The sequence below is a fragment of the Panthera onca genome, chromosome B4 (genome assembly GCF_046562875.1).
Source record: "Panthera onca isolate mPanOnc1 chromosome B4, mPanOnc1 haplotype 2, whole genome shotgun sequence".
Classification (NCBI taxonomy): Eukaryota; Metazoa; Chordata; class Mammalia; order Carnivora; family Felidae; genus Panthera; species Panthera onca.
The window spans coordinates 57,889,885-57,913,433 of NC_138345.1; the positions used below are offsets into that span (position 1 = coordinate 57,889,885).

The window sequence follows — 23,549 nt, forward strand, 5'->3', positions numbered from 1 at the left end:
GAGCCAACTGAGAGCCTCGTCCCCAGCACCAGATGCTCTTTAAGGCCACCTGTCCGCCTGCAGCCAGAGACACAGCCTCCAGGGACAGTTCGTTCAGAGCATGCATGCTGTTCCTGCTCTAGTCCCTTCTTCCAGTTCCTGCCTTTGGTTCTCCCTTACAAAGGGTCACGGGTTTATCCTTTAAACTAGCACAATTCAATACTGGAGAGTAAACACAAAGCAAAAAAGAGCATTTCAACTTGAATATTAATATATGTACTTGGATTGATGTGGGATGAACATAACTCAGTGGTAGTGAGGGGCTCTTTCCTTTAGATAGAGACACAGATTTACTTACCCTCCCATTTTGCAGTCCCCAGTCCCACCTTTCCAGGCTCTGACATACTTTGGATTGGCCCACAGGGACACAGGCTTAAAGGTTCCACTTGAAAAATAAGGTCCCACTGGGCTCAAGATTACAAAGAGCAGGGCTTTGGTAGGCTTCTTGACTCCAAGGGAAGGCTAAAATAAAATAAAAGTACACATGACTGTTAATTTAAATGTAGACAACAGTCGTAAAGTCTAGAATAGATCTGTAACTACCTCCCAGAGGGGCTGTCTAGGCACAGGAGCTGTTCCTTCTAAAGTTGAGTTACACAAAGCCAGATGGTCTTTTAAGAAGAAAACACAAAGAATGGAGTGCTGAAGTTTCATGTTGCTTTGCCTTCTGAGTCAGGATTTTAGGGAAAAAAGCCAATTTGTCAATTTTTTTTTTTTTTTTTTTTGTGTGTGTGTGTGAGTAGGGTTTTAAGAGGAGAGGTACCTTTTTGACAACTAGCTATATAACACCTTGCAATGTTGCACTGATTGGGAAATGAAAAAGGGAAGAACCCAGACATGACTTTAGTCTGTGGACAGGAAATGTAATATTTGCTTTTTTAGTTTCCCCTTCTATGTTCACTGACTACTGCTACTTCAGGACATGCCAGGGCCTCCAGCAGGTGGCAGGCACAGGTGAGTGTGCCATTTCTACAACTGTCACAGGAAGCAGACAGCAAGAGTGTAGCCTCCTTATAGACAAAGATACCAGAGGAGATAAATATCCCCCTAAAAGCCAGAGAATGAAGGATTCAGGAATTTATAACGTGAATGACAAAGATAGAAAATGGTCTTTCCCACAAACACTGGAAAATCATAAGCTAGCAATGCAAAACCATATAAATATCTCCAGCATAAAACAGTTTTCATAAGTAATTACTGTCAGTTGTTTACTAAGGAGGAAAACTGAAAGACTGAAAGCCTTAAGGGCTATGTATTATAAAGGCAAAAAAAAAAAAAAAAAAGGCTACTGGGCTATTCTATGCTATTCAAGACCACTGGAAATAAGAAAACAAGTCCAGGATTATTACAGTCTTGGGATATAAAACACTTGTGTCCAGTCTTCACTAGACTCTGGTCTGACTAGACGGTGGTAAGAGTCTGTCATGGACAGAATAAGAAGAGACTCAATTCCACACAAAAAAGCTGATTTTGTGGCTTTTGTTTTGATAAACTAGCTAAAAGTGGATTTGGGGGTATTTTCTTCTGAATTTCATTACATCTCCCTTCTATTACCTACTGGCCCAAGGCCCCTCACTCACTACTTATGGCCAGGTCATCAAAAATCAGGTAGGTAAAGGGGCGCCTGGGCGGCTCAGTCGGTTGAGCATCCGACTTCGGCTCAGGTCATGATCTCACAGTCCGTGAGTTCGAGCCCCGCATCGGGCTCTGTGCTGACCGCTCAGAGCCTGGAGCCTGCTTCAGATTCTGTGTCTCCCTCTCTCTCTGCCCCTCCCCTGCTCATGCTCTGTCTCTCTCTGTCTCAGAAATAAATAAAACATTAAAAAAATTTTTTTTTAAAAATCAGGTAGGTAAAATATTCACAGACATTAAAAAAATGTGTCTCTATATGTGCACACTGATGCCATCTAAAAGGCATGCAACCCTCAGAAAACGGGAACATGATTCCATTTGCACTCCATGTGAACATGAGACCAAGAAAGGCTTGGATGACCAGAGTCAGCAAGCAACAACAGGTTTTGGTTTTTTACCTGTTTGGATTTGTTCTTAGTTGGGGCTGAGCAGGACTCACCTACCAATAAAGAGTGAAGAGCCTTAAAACTTCATTTGCCTTTTTTATTTCAATGTTTGGGACAGAAAAGTTCAGAATAATAATACAAACCTGCCTTTCTTCTCAGCTTGGATAAAAACTGACTATCTTATCTCCACACTTTCATTTACCTATCAGTTAAGTAAATGCAATGATATTTTCATCTCAGAGGAACTGTGAAGATTAATATACTTTTTTATGAACCCTCGTATTGAGTAATGAAGAGAAGCTCCCCAACAGAACTTAGAAATACAATCTGCAGGACACATCTTCAGTCATTTATCTATCTTCTACGTTTCTGAATGAAATGGCTTATTTGTGGGCAAACAGATAAGCATTTTATTAGAGAACACATAAATGGGCTTTTTTCACTCTAAACTCATGTATTTTTCGCAACCTGCGTTATACTAAAAGCAATAACTCCTCATCACGGAAATACTGGTGTGAGTTAATTTTCATCTTCCTCATTTCCTTCCCCTGACTTGAAATGATGGGTAAACTTGCATTTATTCCACTAGGTGGTGGTATAGAGAGCACAGATGGAAATGGAATAATCCTATGAGTTAAATCTATTTCTGGGGGAAAAAAAAAAAAAAATCAATAAACCTTTAAGGAACACTTTTATTCTTAGCAAGCAGGTAAATTATAGACTAGAATTTTCCAATGTTGAGAAAATGTGGTTATGTGTACTAACATTTTATTTTCTGAAATTTAAGCAAAGTCAATTCATGTTTTTTACAAGTACTTCAAGTACTAGTGTTGAGCACAGCTTAGTCACCCTCATCCTTAAATGATTACTTATATCGATCGTCTTCTCATGAAAAGAACTCTGCGACTTTACTGCAAATGGTCACACTGCTTCAAGGGTGAAAATAAATAAAAGTTAACTGCATCAGGAAGGGAGCTTTGGGACTGGGTTTGCTTCTACCCTCAGGAACCTTTATTTGTTTTCTCTGAATTCTCCCTTCTATCCTGGAAAGCAATTTAAATTCTGTGCTATTGCTGCAATTAAGTTCTTTTATAATATTAATTAAATGGCAGTAAACACACTTCTATGATGACAAGGTCAGTCTTCTATTCAAATAAAGCAAAAACCACACAAATAAAGAGAAGTTATGAAAGACCACATCTGATAAGTAATGTAAATCAGTTTCATTAAGTTTCATTTCCTTATGAACATTGTTGGTTTTTTTAAATTCTTTTTGCTAGTTTCCTGGATTATTTTAATATATAAGGAATTGAAAAATGGCTTTTAAAAAAAAAGGCCAGGGGAAATGGAGAATATAAAATCTCATAGAGGTAAAGTATGTAACTTCTCAAGGGACCACACTGACTTAGCTTGATATTCTGATGTGTACCAAAAATACTCATCTTACTTTATATTATACCTCACAAACACATAAAGGTATTCAATGCATGTATATTTTGCACAAAATAACAAGACACTCGGGTGTGATGGAAAATAAAGTGACACGTTCCAGTGAAAATTACCACTTCTGAGTCAGTCAGAAAATTAGTGCATAAAAAGACAGGATTTCAGAGGTTATGTGAATGATGGCAGGAAGTGCTTTGAGAGCTGAGAAAGGTACTATTAGTCCTTGTGGCGTGGAAGGCAGAGAAACACAGTAGCAGTGTGGAAACTTCAGAAAAATTGTTGTTGTTGTTTTTTTAACATTCATTTATTTTTGAGAGATAGATCGTGGGTGGGGTAGGGGTAGGGAGAGGTAGACCTAGAATCTGAAGCAGGCTCCAGGCTCTGAGCTGTCAGCACAGAGCCTGCAGGGCTCAAACCCACGAAGTGTGAGATCATGACCTGAGCTGAAGTTGGATGCTTAACTGACTGAGCCACCCAGGCACCCTGAAAAATTCTGGTTAAGCAAGACAAATACGGGACAGAAGAAATAAGATAATTGGGAATAACAGGGACATTTTTCAAACAGAGTGGCATGACTTTTTTTAATCCCCAAAGGATCCTAATTTATTTTAGAGGGGAAAATGGTAAAGAATATTGGATTGAGGGGTTCTATAAGAGATACAGAGAGGGCCAGTGGTTCATGCAAAGCTTTGAGCATGTGAGTCACAAATTCATGACCTTTTGGCAGGAAAAACTAGTTGGTCTGGTGAAAGATTAAAAAAAAAAAAAAACAGGGGCGCCTGGGTGGCGCAGTCGGTTAAGCGTCCGACTTCAGCCAGGTCACGATCTCGCGGTCCGTGAGTTCGAGCCCCGCGTCGGGTTCTGGGCTGATGGCTCAGAGCCTGGAGCCTGTTTCCGATTCTGTGTCTCCCTCTCTCTCTGCCCCTTCCCCGTTCATGCTATGTCTCTCTCTGTCCCAAAAATAAATAAAAAACGTTGAAAAAAAAATATAAAAAAAAAAAAAAAAAAAAAAAAAAAAAAACACCTCAGTAATTACACAGTTTTTGGTTTCTAAGACATTTCACAGGTTTTACCTTATATGATCAAACAGTCCTAAAAGTTAAGGGTTATAATTCCTGATTTTTACATAGGCTCCAAACAAATGATTTGCCCAAGGTCAGTTATTAAGCTCTAGATCTTCTGCTCTTAGTCCAGAGCTCTTTTTGTAGTGCTGAAACTTAAAACAATAAGTGAAGGACCCAAGATTTCTTACCCTAGAGAGGGTTCAAACTGGGGCCTCACTTCCTTTCACCTCAGCCTTCAGCAGGGCCCTCACACTCTAGGCACCCCATGCTCAAACCACACTGGCCCCTTTCAGTTCCTCACTTTTCTGCCTCTACATGGTTTCCTGAACTATTCTACCTACCCAGAATGCTCTCTGCTCCCCTGTTATGGACTGAAATGTGTCTGCCCCCAACACATATATTGAAGCCCTAACCCTCAATGTGACTACTTTTTGAGCTAAAGTTTTTAAGGAGGTAATTAAGGTCAAATGAGGTCAAAAGATTAGGCCCTAAGCCAACAGGACTTGTGCCCTTATGAGACGAAGAGACATTAGAGCATGAGCTCTCCACTCCCTCTGCACACACAGAAGGCTCTGGGAGGACACAGTGAAGTGGACGTCTATGGGGAGACCTTACCAGAAACCAACCCTGCTGGCACTTTGATCTTGAACTTCCAGCCTCCAAAACTGTGAGGAAATAAATTCTGGTATTTGAGATGCCTGGTCTGTGGGATTCTGATATGGCGGCCACAGCAGACTAAGACATGCCCTCTCTTTCTGAAGTAATATAAATCCTTCAATCTCAATTTTTACTGTGATTTCAGAAAACGAGCCTTCTTCACAAGGTTAGGTGCTTGTGTTACATGCTATTACAGCACCGTGTACTTCCGTACATTTAGATAAAATGTCCATCACACCTTCTTACAAATGCTTCTTTAATTCCCTACCTCTTACAAATCTGTACACCCCATGAAGACCATCTTTGTCCCCTACACAGAGCATTGTACATTGTTATACCAGGTTCACTACGTTTTTGTTCAATGACTCTCCATATTAATAAGATGTTGTTTATAGAAAGGGGTTGTGAAAACAACCTAGGGGACTTATTTGCCATATTTGAATTATTTTGATTAAAAAAAAATCTGATGCTAATCCTTGTATGTTACGCTGACACCACAGAGAAATTGTTCCTTTGTCCCCTGATTTCCTTTAGTGCTGGCCTCTAAACTAACAGAATTTATATGTAGACATTCAAAGAATACCATGGGAAGAAGCTAAAGTCCAGAATTTTTCTGAGGCTTGCTCTAAAATGGGTAGAGGATATCAGTCCTGGTCAAATAGAAAGACAATATATATTGAACACTTGACAAAAAGAAGGTTAGCACTTCATTCTTTTTTTAGTTTTTAAATAAGAATGATCTTAAACTTTGGGATGCCCGGGCGGCTCAGTCAGTTGAGCGTTGGACTTCAGCTCAGGTCATGATCTCACGGTCTGTGAGTTGGAGCCCCACGTCAGGCTCTGTGCTGACAGCTCAGAGCCTGGAACCTGCTTCGGATTCTGTGTCTCCCTCTCTCTCTGCCCCTCCCCTGCTTGTGCTCTGTCTCTCTCTCTCTCAAAAATAAACATTAAAAGAAAAGATCTTAAACTTTAAAAAACACACAGTTTAAAAAAAAAAACCTAAAGATAAGGAGAAAACAACCAAAAGAACACCTACCTGTCATGTCTAAAGTTAAACGCAATGATAGTTCCTGCTCACAGGGTCAGTGTAAGAATTAGATAACCTGTAGAAAGCACCCATAACCTCATCTTGTTCAAGCATCCAACAAATAGCGATTGTTATTGCTTTTATAAATAATCATTTATAACTGGTAAATAAATTCAATATGTACCAACACGCAGGGCATGAAGGTGACATTAAGATGACTATAGATGGGACCATGGAACTACATTCAATGCTCAATGTTGGAATTGTGGTGAATGAACACTTAGGAAAAAGGATCATTATACCAATATCTTGGGGAATACAGCTTGGTTATATTCAAAATCAATCCTAAAGAGAAATTTCAGCATGGATTATTAAACAAATGGTCCAGAAAATTCAATAGAGAAGTACCCAGGAGGAGCCAGAATGAGTCCCTCTTTAGAAAAACCACGCTTCATTTCCCTTTGTGAAATGACTTGATGGGGGGGAGGGGGGGGTTGTCAAACTTCAGGCTGCTTCCTGTTTTCTAAAAAGTTTTATTGGAATACATGCATTCATGCATTTATGTGCTGCCTACTGAAGTTTTTGTGCTACAAAGGCAGAGACAAGAAGCTATCTGGCTTCACAGGCAAAGTTTGCTGGCCCCTTCTCCAGAGGATAGGAAAATGCTACACGTACATTTTCCTTGTACCAAGAATGGCCTCAAAACCAAGGTCTCCTCACTGACCTAGCCTCAAGCACTCAGACTTTGACTTTGTGATTCCATCCAATTTGGTTCTATTGTCTGGGCCAAGCACACAATGGGCCCGGAATAGAGAGACAGTTTAGACCAACACAGGGAGCTGACAACTACCCTGAGATGCTCCCCAAATAGGCAAGTCCCAACCCAGCTGACCAAATGAGAAAGAGGATCCTGAGTGGGCTGGTGCACGGGAAAGGATGTTACACTGAAGGGAGCCCCAAGAATGGACTATTGGATATGGCAAATGGAGGTCCTTGGTGATCTTGACAAGCATATTTCAGTGGGGGTTCAGGGGGCTGAAAGGCTGAATGTCATGGATTTGAGAGAGAACAAGGGAGAGGAGGTTATGAAGGGGACTATGTACAAGTCTTGTGGGGCATTCTGTGACACAGTGGAGCAAAGAAACGGATGTACTCTACCTCTGTCACCTTTATATGGTCACGTATCACTGCCTGTCAGTACTGTCACCCTCAGAAGTAGAACCATGACAAAGGTAGAGCTTGGGAAATCTTTTGAATATTTTAACAATCAATTTTCCCTTTTCTCTGGATAATTCCATCAGCTTAGAAATATGCCATTGTATCTCCCATCTAAAACAAACACATTCCCTTTACCGCATGTCCCCCTCCAGGACATCCATTTCAGCAAGGACCTTCGTGTTGCCAAATCCAAGAATCAGTCCTTGGACCTCACTTCTCTGGTCCCGTGGGCAGGATTTGCCAGAACTGATCACTGCTTCCATGTCCTTCACTTGCCTTCCAGTTCACCAAGCCCTCTTGTTTTTCTTTCTACCTAGCAGGCTGCTACTTCTCAGACTTCTTAGCTGATTCCTTTTTATCTCCCTTTCTTCTAAATGCTGTGGCTTGCCCAGGACTTAGTCCTCACCTTCTTTTCATCAGTGTCTACATTTCTTCTCTTAATAACTTCATTCCAACCCTTAACTTTAAAGGCGTTTTATGTTAAACACTAGAATGTATGACTTAAATTCCAAACACTCCCCTGAATTTCAGACTTGTAGATCTACCTACCACTTGGTAACTTGAGCTTAAGTTACCATGTCCAAACCTGAACTCTAGATTCTACCCATCATCACCTCCAACAAATATGCATGAAAAACCTTTTCCCTCACTCTTCCCCATCCCAACAAATGGTCACTACCCAGTTGCTCTGACCCAAAGGAAAATTTGACCTTTCTCCTCTCATATTCACATCCACTCTGTCAGAAAATTTTGTGAGCTACAATAAATATCCTTGAAGATATGCCTTCATGTGAACTAGGGGATATGTCTACAGCATAAATTCTTTGAAGAAAGCCTGCACTCTTAAGATTCCCAAATTTAACTATCTCATTTTATTCAATTTACTAATAATAGTTCTTATGTTTGTCCTGATCAACAGGACACTAGCTGCATAAATTATTCTGCCATATTTCATAGATCCTAAGATGTTCATTTTTCCTCACATTAACATGCCTGAAATCCAGGCTCGGCATTTTACAATTGCTTTTGGCTCAGTATACTCATGGTAAAGCCGGCATTACCAGACTTGGAATTAGCTGTTCATACTGATGGTACTTCCAATGGCTTATGGGCATTGGTGATGTCATATGTGTTAATTGTCATTTAAAATGTCTTTAAAAAGTTATGGTATGACTTGGCCCTGAAAGAAAAATTATCGCAGAGAAAGGTGCAAATACACGTAGGGCATGTATTTGATATTAGTGAAACAAATATCTGTATTAATATCAAACACCTGCAATTCAATATTTTCCTACAAAGCAACAACCAGTCTTCTCATGGGACCCGCAGTAGGAAGACATCCATATGAAGAAGATAAATCTGTGTTAGCTTTTGTTATTAAGATACATGCAAAAATAAAAAATGCCTATCATAAGCCAAGCAGCACAACTGATGGCCGGAAGAATTGCAGATGTTCTCTGAAAACACACATTTAAAAAATAAATAAAAGGCTGGTATGATTAATTCATGACTCAGTCAGGAAGGTACTGCATCATAGTTTAGCCATGTTCTCCATTTCAGTGCATAAATAACAGGGTGACATATAATTTATGGCATCCTGTATTCAATTAAGTAATATATATGTACGATGGAATGCCTTGCAGCTAAGAAAGTGGGTAAAATAGAGGTAGATCCATATGTACTAATGTGGAAGAATCTCTAAGACAAATAGTGAATACAAAAACAAGAATACAAACCAGAGTGTTCATAGTATGGCTGACATTTATGTAGAAATGAGAGAGAAACAAACAAGGGGAGAGGGAGGGAGGGAGGGAGGGAGGGAGGGAGGGAGAGAGAGAGAGTGAGTACAGCTGAGGAGCCAAACAAACTTCATCTATGGGAAACTTAACATATCAACAGCTGGCATTGTAAATCAGGCAAGAAAAGACAGACCACTCAATAAATAGTAATGGAATAACTTGTCATCCATATGGAGAAAAATAAAATGGAGTCCTTCACAAAAAGTTCACTTCCAAATGGATTTCATTTAAATGGAAAAGCACAAGTATGACCTTGGAGTAAGGAAGAATTTCTATAAAACACATAAAAGCCACAAAACATACTGAAAAAATAATTTAATTACATTAAAAATAAGTACTTCTGTTTTCTAAAAGATACCAGTAAGTGGGGTGCCTGGGTGGCTCAGTCAGTTGAGAGTCTGACTCTTGGTTTTGGCTCAGGTCATGATCTCACAGTTCATGGGAACGAGCTCCATGTAATCAGTGCTGAGCCTGCTTGGGATTCTTTCTCCCTCTCTCTCTGCCCCTCTCACACTGCTTCCTGCCTCAAGATAAATAAACTTAAAAATAAATAAATAAATAAATAAATAAATAAATAAATAATACCAGTAAGAGTGTGAAAAAGCAAAACACAGACACAAAAGCAAGACACAGACTGGAACACTATTTGTAATACATTTATCTGACAAAGAATTGTGTCACAGAATGGAAACTTACTTATGAAACAAATGTACCTCTGACAAAGAATTTATATCTAGAACATATAAAGACTCTAAAAAAATTAAAAAGACAAATCAATCTTTTTAATGGCAAAAGATTTGCAAAGATACTTCCAAAAAGGATTTCTAATAGCCAATAAATATAAAAAGGTACTCAATGTAATCTATCTCAGAGAAATAAAAATTAAAACCACAAGGAGATAAGACTACATATATCAGAATGGGTAAAATTAACAAGACACTACCAGTGTTAGCAAGGATAAGAAGCAAATAGAATTTTCATACATTGCTGGTGGGAGAATAAACTGGTATAAGCATTTTGGAACACCATTTGGCAGTATCTAGTAAAGCAAAAACACATCTAACTCTTAGGTAAATACCAAAGAAAAGTGGTACAAATGTTCACCCTAAGATGTGTATAAGGATGTGCACAGCAGCTTTATTTATAAGTCAAAAGTCAGAAACAACCCAGATGTCCATCTATAGTAAAACAACCCCATATTTGGGGGCAGGAGGTAAAAAGGAGGAGAGAATAAAGAATTAAGTACATGCCACATGGTTACTTGACTCTGGGGAGGGAAGGGGAATCAACAGAGAAGGGTACACACAGGGTTTCAACTGTACTAGTCATGTTCTGACCCCAGTTGTACTGTCATGTTCTAATCTTCACTGGGCATTATGTGCACAGATTTTCATTCTAATTCTCTTTAAACTCTATGTGTGTGTGAGAACGTGTGTAAAAATCTTTGAGCTTTGGCAAAACTTGCACAAAGAATTACCTCTAGTTTTGGATTATCAAAAGTATGTTATGATTAATAGCATTGTATGAAAGCAGATTAAACACTTAAAGCTCTCTGTAGCAGGCTAGGGGTGAGGTAGATGGAATATTTTCCTATTTTTTTTTTCTGTTCCCCCAAGAGGAATTTTGAGAAGATATCTTACACATAGCTAAGGCTCAACAAATGCATTTTGAATTGGATTAATATTCTTTAACATCTTTCATCTCTCTCCATTTATGAGTGTTTTAAGTCTTCTAAAATGCAACCAAAGTGCAAATATAGGTTTGTGATCAAAAAATTTTGAAAATTTTTGAAGATTTTGAAAATCCTTGCAATCTTAGCAATTTGAAGTTTTTTTGCTCTCACCATATCTATGGGAAGAGAGAGGCAGGAGGTGATAAATTTGGAAGGTAATCATTTTGGTGTTCTAATTTCTGTTCTGTTCTATCATTTATAAGTTATTTAGCAAGACATCTCCCTTTCTGTATCTCTATTCCATCTTCTACCAAATGGAGATAGTAATAGTTAATCCATAGGGCTATTGTGAGGTATAAGTATCATAGTATCTATAAAATTATGAGGCACATTGTGTAGCATAAGGTTAGTCTTAATAAATATTGTATCCTTCCTCATTTCTGACCACTTGGGAGTGAGAATTGTGGAGTATTAAAATATTTTCTATTTTCTCCTCTATTTTTTTTAACAAAACAAAACCCAGGGGAAAAATGTAAATATAAATGTTTACAGACTATAGGAAGACATTTTAAGAGTGTTAAGTTCTACTCGCAGACTAATCTCACGTATAAATGCCCTGAATTCTAGCTTTTGAGTCTATTCCAATTCCTTCTATCACTCCCTTTAAAATAAAGTGAAGTAGGAGTAATTTAAATCTTTTTTTTTAAACAATGTGTGCCAAGTGACCATAACCAAGGTATGCAATTAAACTCACAGTTAATTGATATACAGCTAAAGCAGTTTCTTGTCTTTCCAAACCCTGCTCAATGTAGAAGGAAGCAAAAGAAACCATTCTGAATTTGTGTTACACTTATTTATTCTGTTATTTAAAGTAAAAAATACAAAGCAAAAAAAAATTACTTCTAGTTTTGTAAAAAGAAACACACAATGTATGTTTCAATGACAAACACATGTAGGCAGGCAGAGGTATGAATATGTACCACTAGAAGAATCTAAGAAAAGCTGACAACAGGAATTGTGGAAGGAGGAAAACTGTGGAACTCTGGATCAGAATGATAGTGGGAAGGAAGCTTCTTTATCTTTGTTTACCTTTCGTACTGAGTTTGTTACCAGATGTTTTTCCCTCCCCCAATCTCACCTTTAAAATCCCAGAAAAATACCCTTGTGCACTGTTGGAGGGAATGTAAAGTGGTACAGTCACCATGGAAACAGTATGGAGATTCCCAGAAACATTAAAAATTGAAATACCATACGATCCACTGATTCCACTTCTGAGTACTTATCCAAAAAAAAAATGAAAACATGAACTCAAAAAGATATATGTACCTCTGTGCTTACTGCACATTATTTATAACAGCCAAGACACAAAAACAAACTAAGTATCCACTGATGGATGAATAGATAAAGATGTGGTATACATATACAACGGAATATTACCCAGCCATGAAAAAAAGAAGGAATCCAGCCTTGCAACAACATGGATGGAACTTGAGGACATCATGCTAAGTGAAATAAGTCAGACTACTGGATGATCTCACTTATGCTTGGAACCTAAAACAAAAATGAAAACACACACAAAACGAGCTCATAGATACAGAGAACAGATTGGTGGTTGCCAGAGGCAGGGGGTAGAAGAAATGGGTGAAGGGGATCAAAATGTACAAACTTCCAGATACATAGTAAGTAAGTCCTGGGGAGGTAACTTACAGCATGGCGACTACAGTTAATAATACCATATCGCGAACATTTGAAAGTTCCTAAAAGAGTAAATCTTTCAAGTTCTCATCATAAGAAAAAGTATTTTGTAACTATGTATGGTGATGGAAGTTAACTAGACTTATTGTGGTGATCAATTTGCAATATATGCAAGCATTGGGTCATTATGTTCTATATCTGATAGTTATACCTGAATTAAAAAAAAAATTGGGGGGTGACACCTGGATGGCTCAGTCAGTTGAGCGTCCGATTTCAGTTCAGATCATGATCTCATGGTTTGTGAGTTTGAGCCCTTCATCGGGCTTTGCACTCACAGCTCAGAGCCTGGAGCCTGCTTCAGATTCTGTGTCTCCCTCTCTCTCTGCCCTCCCCTGCTCTTTCTCTCTCTCTAAAATAAATAAACATTTTTAAAAATTTAAAAATTATTTTTAAAAATTCCTTTAAAAAAAAATAAAATCCCAGAAATAGATTGGCAAGTTGGCATGTGAAAACTGATATTCCTAAATTTGGAAGTATTGTAACTGAATATGTGTATATGTGTGTTATATAACACATGTGTGCATTGTGTGATTATGTGTTATGTAATGCATAATATATAACATATTATAAAACCTGGAGTGATTATGTCAAATATAATTGGGAGCAAAAAAGCAGTTAGCTCAGAGAAGGGAAGGAAATAGACACAAAGGTTGACTGATAACAGAACAATATGGGAAAGATCTGAGTAGCCCCGTCTGTTATTTCCACACTAACCACTGTGATTGAGCCACACCACATTTCTTCACAGCACTGACCTCTACCTATCAGTACACGTTCATTTCATGGGTTTTATTAGGGACTCCTGCCCTAGACACTGAGTTCCTTGAGAGCAAAACTGTGGCTTTTGCTCAGCACTGTATCCCTAGACCCAACCCCACGACAGAGAGGCTAAGAGCACAGGGGTTCTTATTTCATGTCTTTGAGCCTCGGTTTCCTTATCTCTAAAATGACACCATAAGCTCCTACACACAGGGTTGTTTCAGCACAATGGAGGCAGCAAGCACTATGGCTGACACTTAGGAGAGCTTCATAATGCCAGGGGACAGTGACAGTGTCAGACCAATGACTGTATTTCATCAAAGAAAACCAGGACTTTCCTGAAAAGCAGAACTTTCCTAGATTGGGAAAGTAAGATGGGCCAAGGGCATCTGGTTGGGAAACACTCTTTAAAGAATTCCCTTGGTTGTACATTTTCAAACTGCTCAGTGCAGGACCATATAAGGCAACAGGGAAATGGAATCCTAGTAAGACAACTGGGACAGGTGTGGCAGGTGTCTGGCAGGAACAACGTTGCAGCGGTTAGAAGTGATGGACTGGAGGGGCACCTGGGTGGCTCAGTCAGTTAAGCGTCCGACGTTGGCTCAGGTCATGATCTCACGGTCTGTGGGTTCAAGCCCCGTGTCGGGCTCTGTGCTGACAGCTCAGAGCCTGGACCCTGCTTCGGATTCTGTGTCTCCCTCTCTGCCCCTCGCCAACTCACATGCACACTATATTCCTCAGAAATAAAAATTAATCATCAAAAAAATTGTTGAAAGAACGAAAGAATGAAAGAATGAAAGAAGTGATGGACTGGATATACACACAGTAACCTGGACAGAAATGAAAAACAATGTGCCTTGGGAAAACGTTAAGAAACATAATGAGATCTGTAGAACAAAACCATTTACATAAACGAAAATGCCAGGCATACAAAGTAATGAGAAATACTTAAAAACACATACAAACCAAAAGAATATTCATTCAATACATGATAATGATTTCCAATGGGGGAGAAGGAGATGAGATGAGACTGGGGAATGAAGATGGAAGGGAATCAAGAAACCAAGAGAAAGACCTCAGCGCCCGTGATGGGAAGGTGCCCTGAACTGAGAGGTAGAATTATTAACTGGCTGCACCACACTCCAAGGGTAGAAATGAAGATGACCACAAGAAGCATCCCCTGTGATAATGATGCAGTGGAAGGGGCTGTCCACTGGTATGAGTAGACTGATGAGAACAAGCTGATCATCACAAGCTGCAATCAATGCAAATAAGCTGGATCTCGGAAAACCAACTCAAAATTTGAAGATACTTAGACGGGGCCATTAATGCGAAACTTGTTAAGTTATGCAAATGAGAATTTAATACTGTTTGTAACCAGTGTAGTGAATAAATATCTCAAATAGGATCGCAAAAGAGCACATTAAAAGTGTGGACGAGGAGCACCTGGGTGGCTCAGTCAGTTGAACATGTTGAACTCTTGGTTTCGGCTCAGGCCTGATCTCATGGTTCAGGAGATCGAACCCTGTGTCCAGCTCTGTGCTGACAGCACAGAGCCTGCTTGGAATTCTTGCTCTCAAAAATAAATAAACATTAAAAAAAAAAATTAAATTGTTGGGACGCCTGGGTGGCTCAGTCAATTGAGCGACCAACTTCGGCTCAGGTCATGATCTCATGGTCCATGAGTTCGAACCCCTGTGTCATGCTCTGTGACACAGAGCCTGGAGCTCAGAGCCTGGAGCCTGCATCAGATTCTGTGACTCTGTCTCTCTCTGCCTATCCCCCGCTTGCTCGCTCGCCCCTCCTTCTCTCAAAAATAAATAAACATTACAAAAATTAAAGTGTAGACAAAACCCAAGTTAACGATCACTAATTGCTGCTGTAACTAGTTGTCAAATCTGTTCAGATTCTTTCATCTATAGAGGCTACAGAATGAAGAGAAAAGATGGGAAGATATAAGATGTATAAGCATAAATAAAGGCAGTGAATAAAGGGAATTCTTTTCATGGGAACTGTTATGATTATAGGTTACATTATATGGGTGATATGAAGATTTTACAAGGTGATAAAAGGAAAAGAAAGACATGTCTACGAAATTTATGTCCTTAAGCTCCCTACGCAGTGAACCAGAAATCAAGGAGTGGACCATTTGGCAGCAGGAGTTTTGTAAATGTGAGCTCTAATGAGAATGTCATACTGACAGATTTCCAGAAGATGTGAACGGAGAGAGTGTTTTATGTGAAGTGACTGAAAATGCTCTGCACTGTTCAGATTGTATTCTGTGCATCTGAGGCTGGAATTGACCAAAAGCAGACTGCCTCTCTAGTTGAGCTCAAGCGCACAAATTTATTTAGGGGCACTCTGAATGCAGAAGTAGGAGTTAACTGAATATGAGGAATTCATCAACCTCCACGTGAGCGAAGGTCAGTCGATCTTGGAGTACAGCTGAAAAAAAGTCCAATCTACTGGTAGCTTACACATCTGTGGCAGTCAGCCTGGGACCTCGTCAAAGGGGCTGGGTGAGCTGACTCTTAACCATCAGACCCGACCCTTCCTGTGACACTGCTTCTCAGCCCTGCTATTATGCAGTGCTGCCTCCAGTGAGATGAGATGGCACTGAGAGAAACTGGAAAGTGAAAGGCTGAGAGCCATGACCATACAAGAGGATTCCAGAGTTCATGGCTGTGCGTATTTTGCTACAGACTATGGTCAAATCACCTGTACACTTAGAATCACTGACAAAATAAAGCCTGTGTCTGTTTGTACGTTCATATAGCTGCACCTGCCTGGAGCTACCAAAGAGAGTGAAGTTTGATAAAACATGTTAAAATCAGCGAAACTCAGCTTTTTTAGATGTAATGTTCGGTATCCGGTACTGAACCTGACAGTCATATAATTTTTGCTTCTTGTCTGGTAAAGTGAAAATTTAGAAACTGTTCATGTAAATGTTCTTTATTTAAATATTACAATTTCAGATTTTATCTTAAATTCTAATTGACACATAATCAGCTGTGGTCTGAAGCATTCTACAGCTTTTAGCTTCTCTTTAATTACCTACAAATACTCAGAAGATATTAAAGGGATGCTGAAATTTTTTTTTTTTTTTTTAAGTAGGCTTCAGGGGACACCTAGGTGGTTCAGTTGGTTGAGTGTCTGACTTGATTTCCGCTGAGGTCATGATCTCATGGTTGGTGAGATCGAGCCCTGCACTGGGCTCTGTGCTGACAGTGTGGAACCTGCGTGGGATTCTCTCTCTGCCCCTCCCCTGGTCACATTCTCCCTCTGTAAATAAATATATAAACAATCAAACACTTAAGAAATAAATAAGTACAGTAGGCTTCAGGTGCAGCATGGAGCCGAATGATGGGCTTCAACTCACGACCCCGAGATCAAGACCTGAGCTGAGATTGAGAATTGGACACTCAACCACCTGAGCTACCCAGGCACCCCTGAAAAATCTTTTGGTAACATGAATGATTTTACTCTCTAATTTAAGCCTGTTACAAAAGGTTTATGTATTCATGTTTAGTATTTTGTTTAATAATATGAACCTTATAGAAAAAAAATATTTTTTTAATTTCTACCCACTGGCAGCCTGGTATTTTTTTATTGGCAATCTCTACTCACTGGTTACATACTACTAGCTGATTATAAATGTTCCAATAAAATACTTTCCTGTTTATTACAATCCTAAACCTAAAAGGATTTTAATAATGGATCCAATTATTATCAAAGGCCAGAAGACATATGACAAACTGTACAAATACATTCATACATAGGTATTACCTATGAAAATTGGTAAAAATGAAGGGTCAGTTAATTATAAAACATGTAAAGAAGCATCATATTGCAAATATAATGAAATTCAGAAGTTGGTATTAGAGTCACTGTCTCAGTACATGGCAGCTACCAAATTGTACTAGGCATGAGAAGGAATGATTAATATTTGAATGTTATATCATGGCCCCTGAAAGTGATAACAACACCCTGCCCTTGGGATGACACTGAGCTTTCAAAGATATAAATATTTCTACCTGGTGCCAGTTTACAATCCCTGGAGCAAATAAAGCATTCAAGACTGCTAGACATACGCTTAATTCTTTCACAAGGTTTGAGATGGTGATACTCTTGAAAGTAGTTAAGAAATCCCTGGAGAGTTTGTTTAAATGCAGAGTCTCTGATCCTGGCTCCACAGATTTAGATTATTTGGATCTGGGCTGGAGCTCAATACAAAAAAATTTGTTGTTCAACACTGAATATTCTATACACATAAGGGAATATCATACCTGGGAATAGAGATCGACTAGGGGGTGATATCACTTAATAAATGACCCCAACATATATTTGCTCATTCAAAGAAATCAAAATAACTCTTTGATCGAAGACTGCCTTAATCAGTTAATCTACTCATGAAAAGAACATGAAAAAAAAAAATGGATTTCAGCCACAGTAGATAAGACCAAAACATCAGATAACTGATATGGAGGTTGAGCCCACAATTATTCTGTGAAGCCAGTGACAAGACAGAACCCTCACAAAACCAAGTAACGTAAAAAGGGCAGCAAAAGTTAGTCATCCCTGATGAAGTAATCCCAGTGAACCAGAAGTCATTGAGACTAAGCCAATACTCCAGCCAATACTTCACTTATTAATGCAACCACCATGAAAAGACAGTGCATGATAATTACCAGACTAGATTATATAACATCTGTGTAGAGTACAAATGCCTAAATCCATGTTTTATTGAACATTATTTGTATTATGCTCATTTCTGAATTATAGGTGATTTTTTTTCTGCCTACACCATTAATTAGAAAAATTCTAGTTGATATAAATATACCAACCAAATATAAATAATGTTGACACATCAAATGATATCAATTATTTCCTTCAATTCTTACCCTATTGCTTATAAAGCAGATTTTTAAAAATTCTTGACTCTGAGGCCCAAGGCATGATCAAATATGTAAGCTGGCAGAGTGGAAGAGAACTACTTGGCATGGCTTTTGTCACCAAGAGTCTTAAATATGGGCAGGCATCAGAATTACCATTCTGATTTACTCAATGAAAATCTCTGGGGATGGGAGTCAACACATATATTTTAAAAAATACTTGGGTAATTCAAATACAAAAAGTTGAAGACTGCCAATAGAGGGGATTATTGTGACAACAGGCTAGACTATAAAATCAGATTTAAAAGGTGGTCTAACTCTAGATTATAGGATTCCGGGACTCTAAACAATTTGCTAAATCACAGAACTAATTATGCTAGAAAACTACAGACCAATACCTTTTAGGAGCATTGACATACATTCTTAACAAAATACTTGCAAACTGAATACAAGATATAATACTAATTATTCACCATAACCAAGTAGGACTTAGTCCAGGAATGCAAGGTTGTTTTAAAACCAAAAAATGAATACACTATAATTATAGAATGAAGAACAAGATCACAATCATGTCAAGACATATAGAAAAATCATTCAACAAAATCCAACATCCATTCGTGACAAAAATTCTCAACAAACTCAGAATAGAAGAATTAGATCTTACAGTGGGAAACTACTTCGGGATAACAGGAAGACAGTGCTTCCAGATTAGTAAAAATGTTTCAACAAACATTAAAAATTGCTTCTTCCTATCCTAAAGTTACATAATATAAAAAAATAAAAAAATAAAATTATATAAATAAAAATATAAAATAGATTAAAAGTTCATTAATATTAAAATGCCAGAGACATAAGGAGCAGATCATTTTTTAAATTGTCCCAATTCTTTCAAGTTTGCTAGGGAGACTACAGTTCATGAAGTTCATTATCTAGATTCTTAATAGTCTTTCAAAGGCATCAAGAGGGTGTCAAAAGACCATTTAGGTATTTATTCTATGGCCTTCTATTTCCCTACTTCTTGCATCCAGATGGCATAGTAGAGAACTTGGTAAGCTTACAATTACTTAGTAGAGAACAGAATGGCTAGACTATAGTAAAAGCGTTATGTTTCCTCTCTATTCCTAAAGATCTCCATATGCTACCCACACTCAATCTCCCCCACCCATCAATTATCCCTTCGTATCACTCACTCTAAGAGGAAGGAGACAAGTGAGAGGGTCTTTATAGAACATACTCAACCCACACAAACGGCCTTAGCCTTTCCAGGCATGTCCTTTTGCAAGGGCCTCAGCCAGTAGAGTGTGGCTCACCAGCAGATCTTACAGCCAGGGTGTTTAAAGCTACTACTCTCAAGTTCTAACCCTCCCATTGTGAACTTTATTTTCAACATTTCCTGTGAGGGAAGAGGGCCTTCCACTCCCAATCCTTAGTAATCCCAAGACTTCAGGAAAATGAAAATAAGAAGCAGCAGCTCTTCCTTCTCCAAATTTCAAAACCATTACCACTTCGACCTTGGAGAACTACTGCCAAGACGAGACATTACACTGAGGAATGCCTCTGAGGAAACTCAGAAAAATATTGAGGAAATCAGTATTTGGTTAATCTTGATTAAAGGAAGACAAACAGCCTTGCTCATTGCTCATCTACATTGGTAACTGTGGCTGCTGCTTCTGTGCCACAATGGTGGAATCAAGTAGTTGTGACAGAAACCAAATGGCCCACAAAGCCTCATATATTTACCATCCGGTCCTTTAAAGAAATGTTTGCCAACACCTAATCTTGATAATCAGGAGAAAGGAGTCATTTATGATGTTGCTGGCGGCCCTTTCAAACTATATGCTAGAAGTTTCACACAAGAATAAACAATGATAACTTGTCTACCAAAGTACCCCAAAACAGGAGTTGGTTTGTACCTCAGTTCCAATGAATGTAGGACGAATATAGAGACTAGCAGTTGTTGAATAGGGGACCCATTCTTGATCCAGTTTCACAAGCTGTTGAATGCACTCTAAAAGTTCTTCCTTGTCAAATACCTGAAGGAACGTAAAGCATAATGAATAATGGGATTTTCTTCCACTGGAGCAATAAGAAATGATCCTCACGAAAGCTTTAGACTGTTAAAAAAAAAAAAAAAAAAAAAAAAAAAAGCAGTAATAATAAAACCAGACAAGAATTTTTTTTCTGTGTTTTTTTTTCCACCAAAATTGTGATGGCATGATGGATTATCCATATGGAGGAGATAAAATGTTGGATCCCTACCTCTTACTGTAGCTAATATCAACTAGAGTTGGATTATATACTTAAATACGATAAGACATTAAGACTTTTATGGAGTAAACATTTTAAAATACCTGTGTCTCCTAAAGGTAGACAAGAATTCCTAAATCAGAGACATAAAGCACAAATCATAAAGGAAAAAAATGGGTAAAATTTGGCTATTTAAAACTTAATGATTTCTGTTCTTTAGAAGATGTAAGAAGCAACAAATTGGGTAAAGTTATTCATAACACATAACTAACCAAGGATCATAACTTGAATATGTTAAGATATTCTGAAAATCAGTAAGAAAGACACAGATGACCCAACAGGAAAATGGGCAAAGGCAAAGGGCAGTTTATTTCTAAGGAGAAAAAGGTTTTCATGTACTAGATAGGTGACAGTATGTAAAATAAGTAATTTCTACTCGCTCAACAGGACAGAGAAACATACTGTCAGAGATGTATGTGATGGGTCATCCAAGACTGAAATGAGTCAGAAACACGCATGTGAACAAAACTCATGACATCAAGAACTGGCTATTTAAATGGGAACTTAGAACCAGGAATCATAGCACAGTATTATAGAAATCAGGATTGTCCATCATATAGGACATAGCATCACCCTGCATCACCTGTAGGCATCTCTGGTACTGTTGTCTAGCGATAAGATTTAGTGGAAAGAGAACTTGACCAGGAATTAAATAGACTCGCACCCAGTTTCTTGCCATGTCCTTTTACTCTGTGACTTACGGCAAGTCATTTAACCTCTTAGGGCTCGAATTTTCTTCTAGTACAAAGGTGCTACTAAAATGTACAACATACACCTTCTTGGAAATGGCTTACTGTTATGATTCAACAGGCAAAGAATGTAAAACCATCAGACACAGTTTGTGGTAGAGCTGAGGTCCAAGAGATGTTACGTCCCTTTCCTCCTGTCCCCACTTTAAAGTATTTCCTGGTAATTTGTAATGGCACAAGAATTAAACAAGTTCAAAGAATTCACTGTAATTTCCCTTCTGGTACTATATTATGGCCTCTGAAGGAGGTAGGTGAAGCATGGGTTGCAAAAGTAGGAAGGAAAAGGAAGAACCTGGCTAAAAAGGAGTAGTTACTTGGGCTTCTTCAAAAGTACAGCTTGGGCTAGGTTCCTGAAAGTTAGATACACAGAATATGTAAAAGAAGAAAACAACTTCTTCAGCTCAGAAAGGCAGCCTGGTCACGTCTCAGGCAAGGAAAGTAATCTAAGACACCTCCTACCTTGATATGAGCCTTATAATCTAAATCCAACCCACTGTATAATGAATTCTGCTCTTTAACAAACAATGTTCTAGACAGGAACCAATGGCTATGACAAACCATTTTGATATCATTTAAAAAAAATAATAAAGCTTGGGGTAAAATATCAAAATAAGTCACTGCAAACTTGCTATTGCCCAAAGCAATTAGGCAAGATACTCCCAAAATATCTGTGTGGCACACCCTATTTTCCATTTCACATATTATAAATTCATAAGGTCTTCAAATTTTATTGATTTTAGTTTGAGGTACATTTTTCGTCCTTATCCTATTATCTCCTACATACATATTAATCCCCCACAGACACTCACAAAAAATAGGCTCTGGAATTGCTAATTTTTACCTCACTGATTACAAAGTAGATCAGAAGTAACTTCAGTGTTCACATGTTTGTACTGTATATCAATCTAAGTACAGTTGACTCTTGAACAACATGGGTTTAAATCGCACGGGTGCACTTGCATGTAGATTGATTTTTTTTTAATAAATATAATTCAGTACTGTAAATGTATTTTCTCTTCCTTATGATTTTCTTAGTAACATTTCCTTTTCTCTAGCTTACTTTATTACAAGAATTAAGTATATAATACACACAACATAAAAAATATGTGTTAATCAAGTGTTTATGTTTTGGTAAGGTTTCCAGTCAACAGTAGGCTCTCGGTCAAGTTTTTGGAGAGTCAAAGTTACAAACAGATTTTCAACCATGTGGGGGCCAGTTCCCCTGACCCCTGCATTGCTCAAGGGTCAACTACATTCAGAAATGATTTGTTCCATGGTAAATTCACAATGACCCATTACATTAAAAGAAAGAAACATACAAGAAACTCCTAAATCCACTCACATACCGGCAAAGTGGCCCTCACAGCAGATCGGTACATTCTATCCATGTTGAGGTTTGGCCGAAAGAGTCGAATTTTATTATCTACTCCCCGAAATGCCTTCAGTCCTTCGAATAACTAAAGATAAAAGAGAAATAAATCTTAGGGAATCATTAATGAAAATAATCTGTGTTTAAAAGACTGACTTTTCCATTGGCGCTCATCTTCTTCATCATGTAAAGTTGTTGACTTAGACCAAAGATCTCTAAATCTAGAAAAAGCCAGCAGTTGACAGGCTGGTTAGAGTAGCTGGGCTAAAAAGAACTTCTTTAAGGAAAAAAAAAAAAAAGAAGAAAGAAAAGAAAAAGAACTCTTTGAGTACCAAAAATCTGGTAGGAAGTCAAAGGTATCCCTTACCTAGGAGCCATACTACTAAATAACACTCAATGTAGGTGGGAAGAAAACATCTCCAATCACAAAACATGGCAAACTACCCAGACAATGAAAATGGAGGCAAAGAACCCATGGTACCCTGCTGCCCTAAACACCCATGCATCCTTTCATTTAATCGGGCTCATTCAAACTCTGGATAGTAAATAATCTAGATGTGACCAGGGTTGGTTTAGTCTCCCAAATCATAGAACCCAAGCAGCTCAAGACCATCCTGTGTTAGGGCCATGGCACCTTTCTCAAAATGGCGCCCCAGACAAACCACTGGGCAGGGATGTTAAAAACCTTTGAAGTAGGTGCATACTAACCATAAGAGACTCTTAAATACTGAGAACTGAGGGTTGATGGGGGTGAGGGAGAGGGGAAAGTGGGTGACGG

General features: G+C 38.4%; 1 protein-coding gene across 3 annotated transcripts in view; it reads right to left on the reverse strand.

Annotated features, from left to right (window-relative positions):
* Nucleotides 1–23,549, reverse strand: part of BCAT1 (branched chain amino acid transaminase 1) — a 106,460-nt gene that overhangs the window by 31,576 nt on the left and 51,335 nt on the right. For all 3 annotated transcript variants that reach the window (XM_060658142.3, XM_060658141.3, XM_060658143.3), the window contains exons 4-6: nucleotides 22,749–22,859; nucleotides 20,260–20,379; nucleotides 338–501 (exon numbers count right to left, since the gene is read on the reverse strand). In XM_060658142.3, coding sequence (XP_060514125.1) covers nucleotides 338–501; nucleotides 20,260–20,379; nucleotides 22,749–22,859 — 395 coding nt within the window. The remainder of the gene's footprint in view (nucleotides 1–337; nucleotides 502–20,259; nucleotides 20,380–22,748; nucleotides 22,860–23,549) is intronic.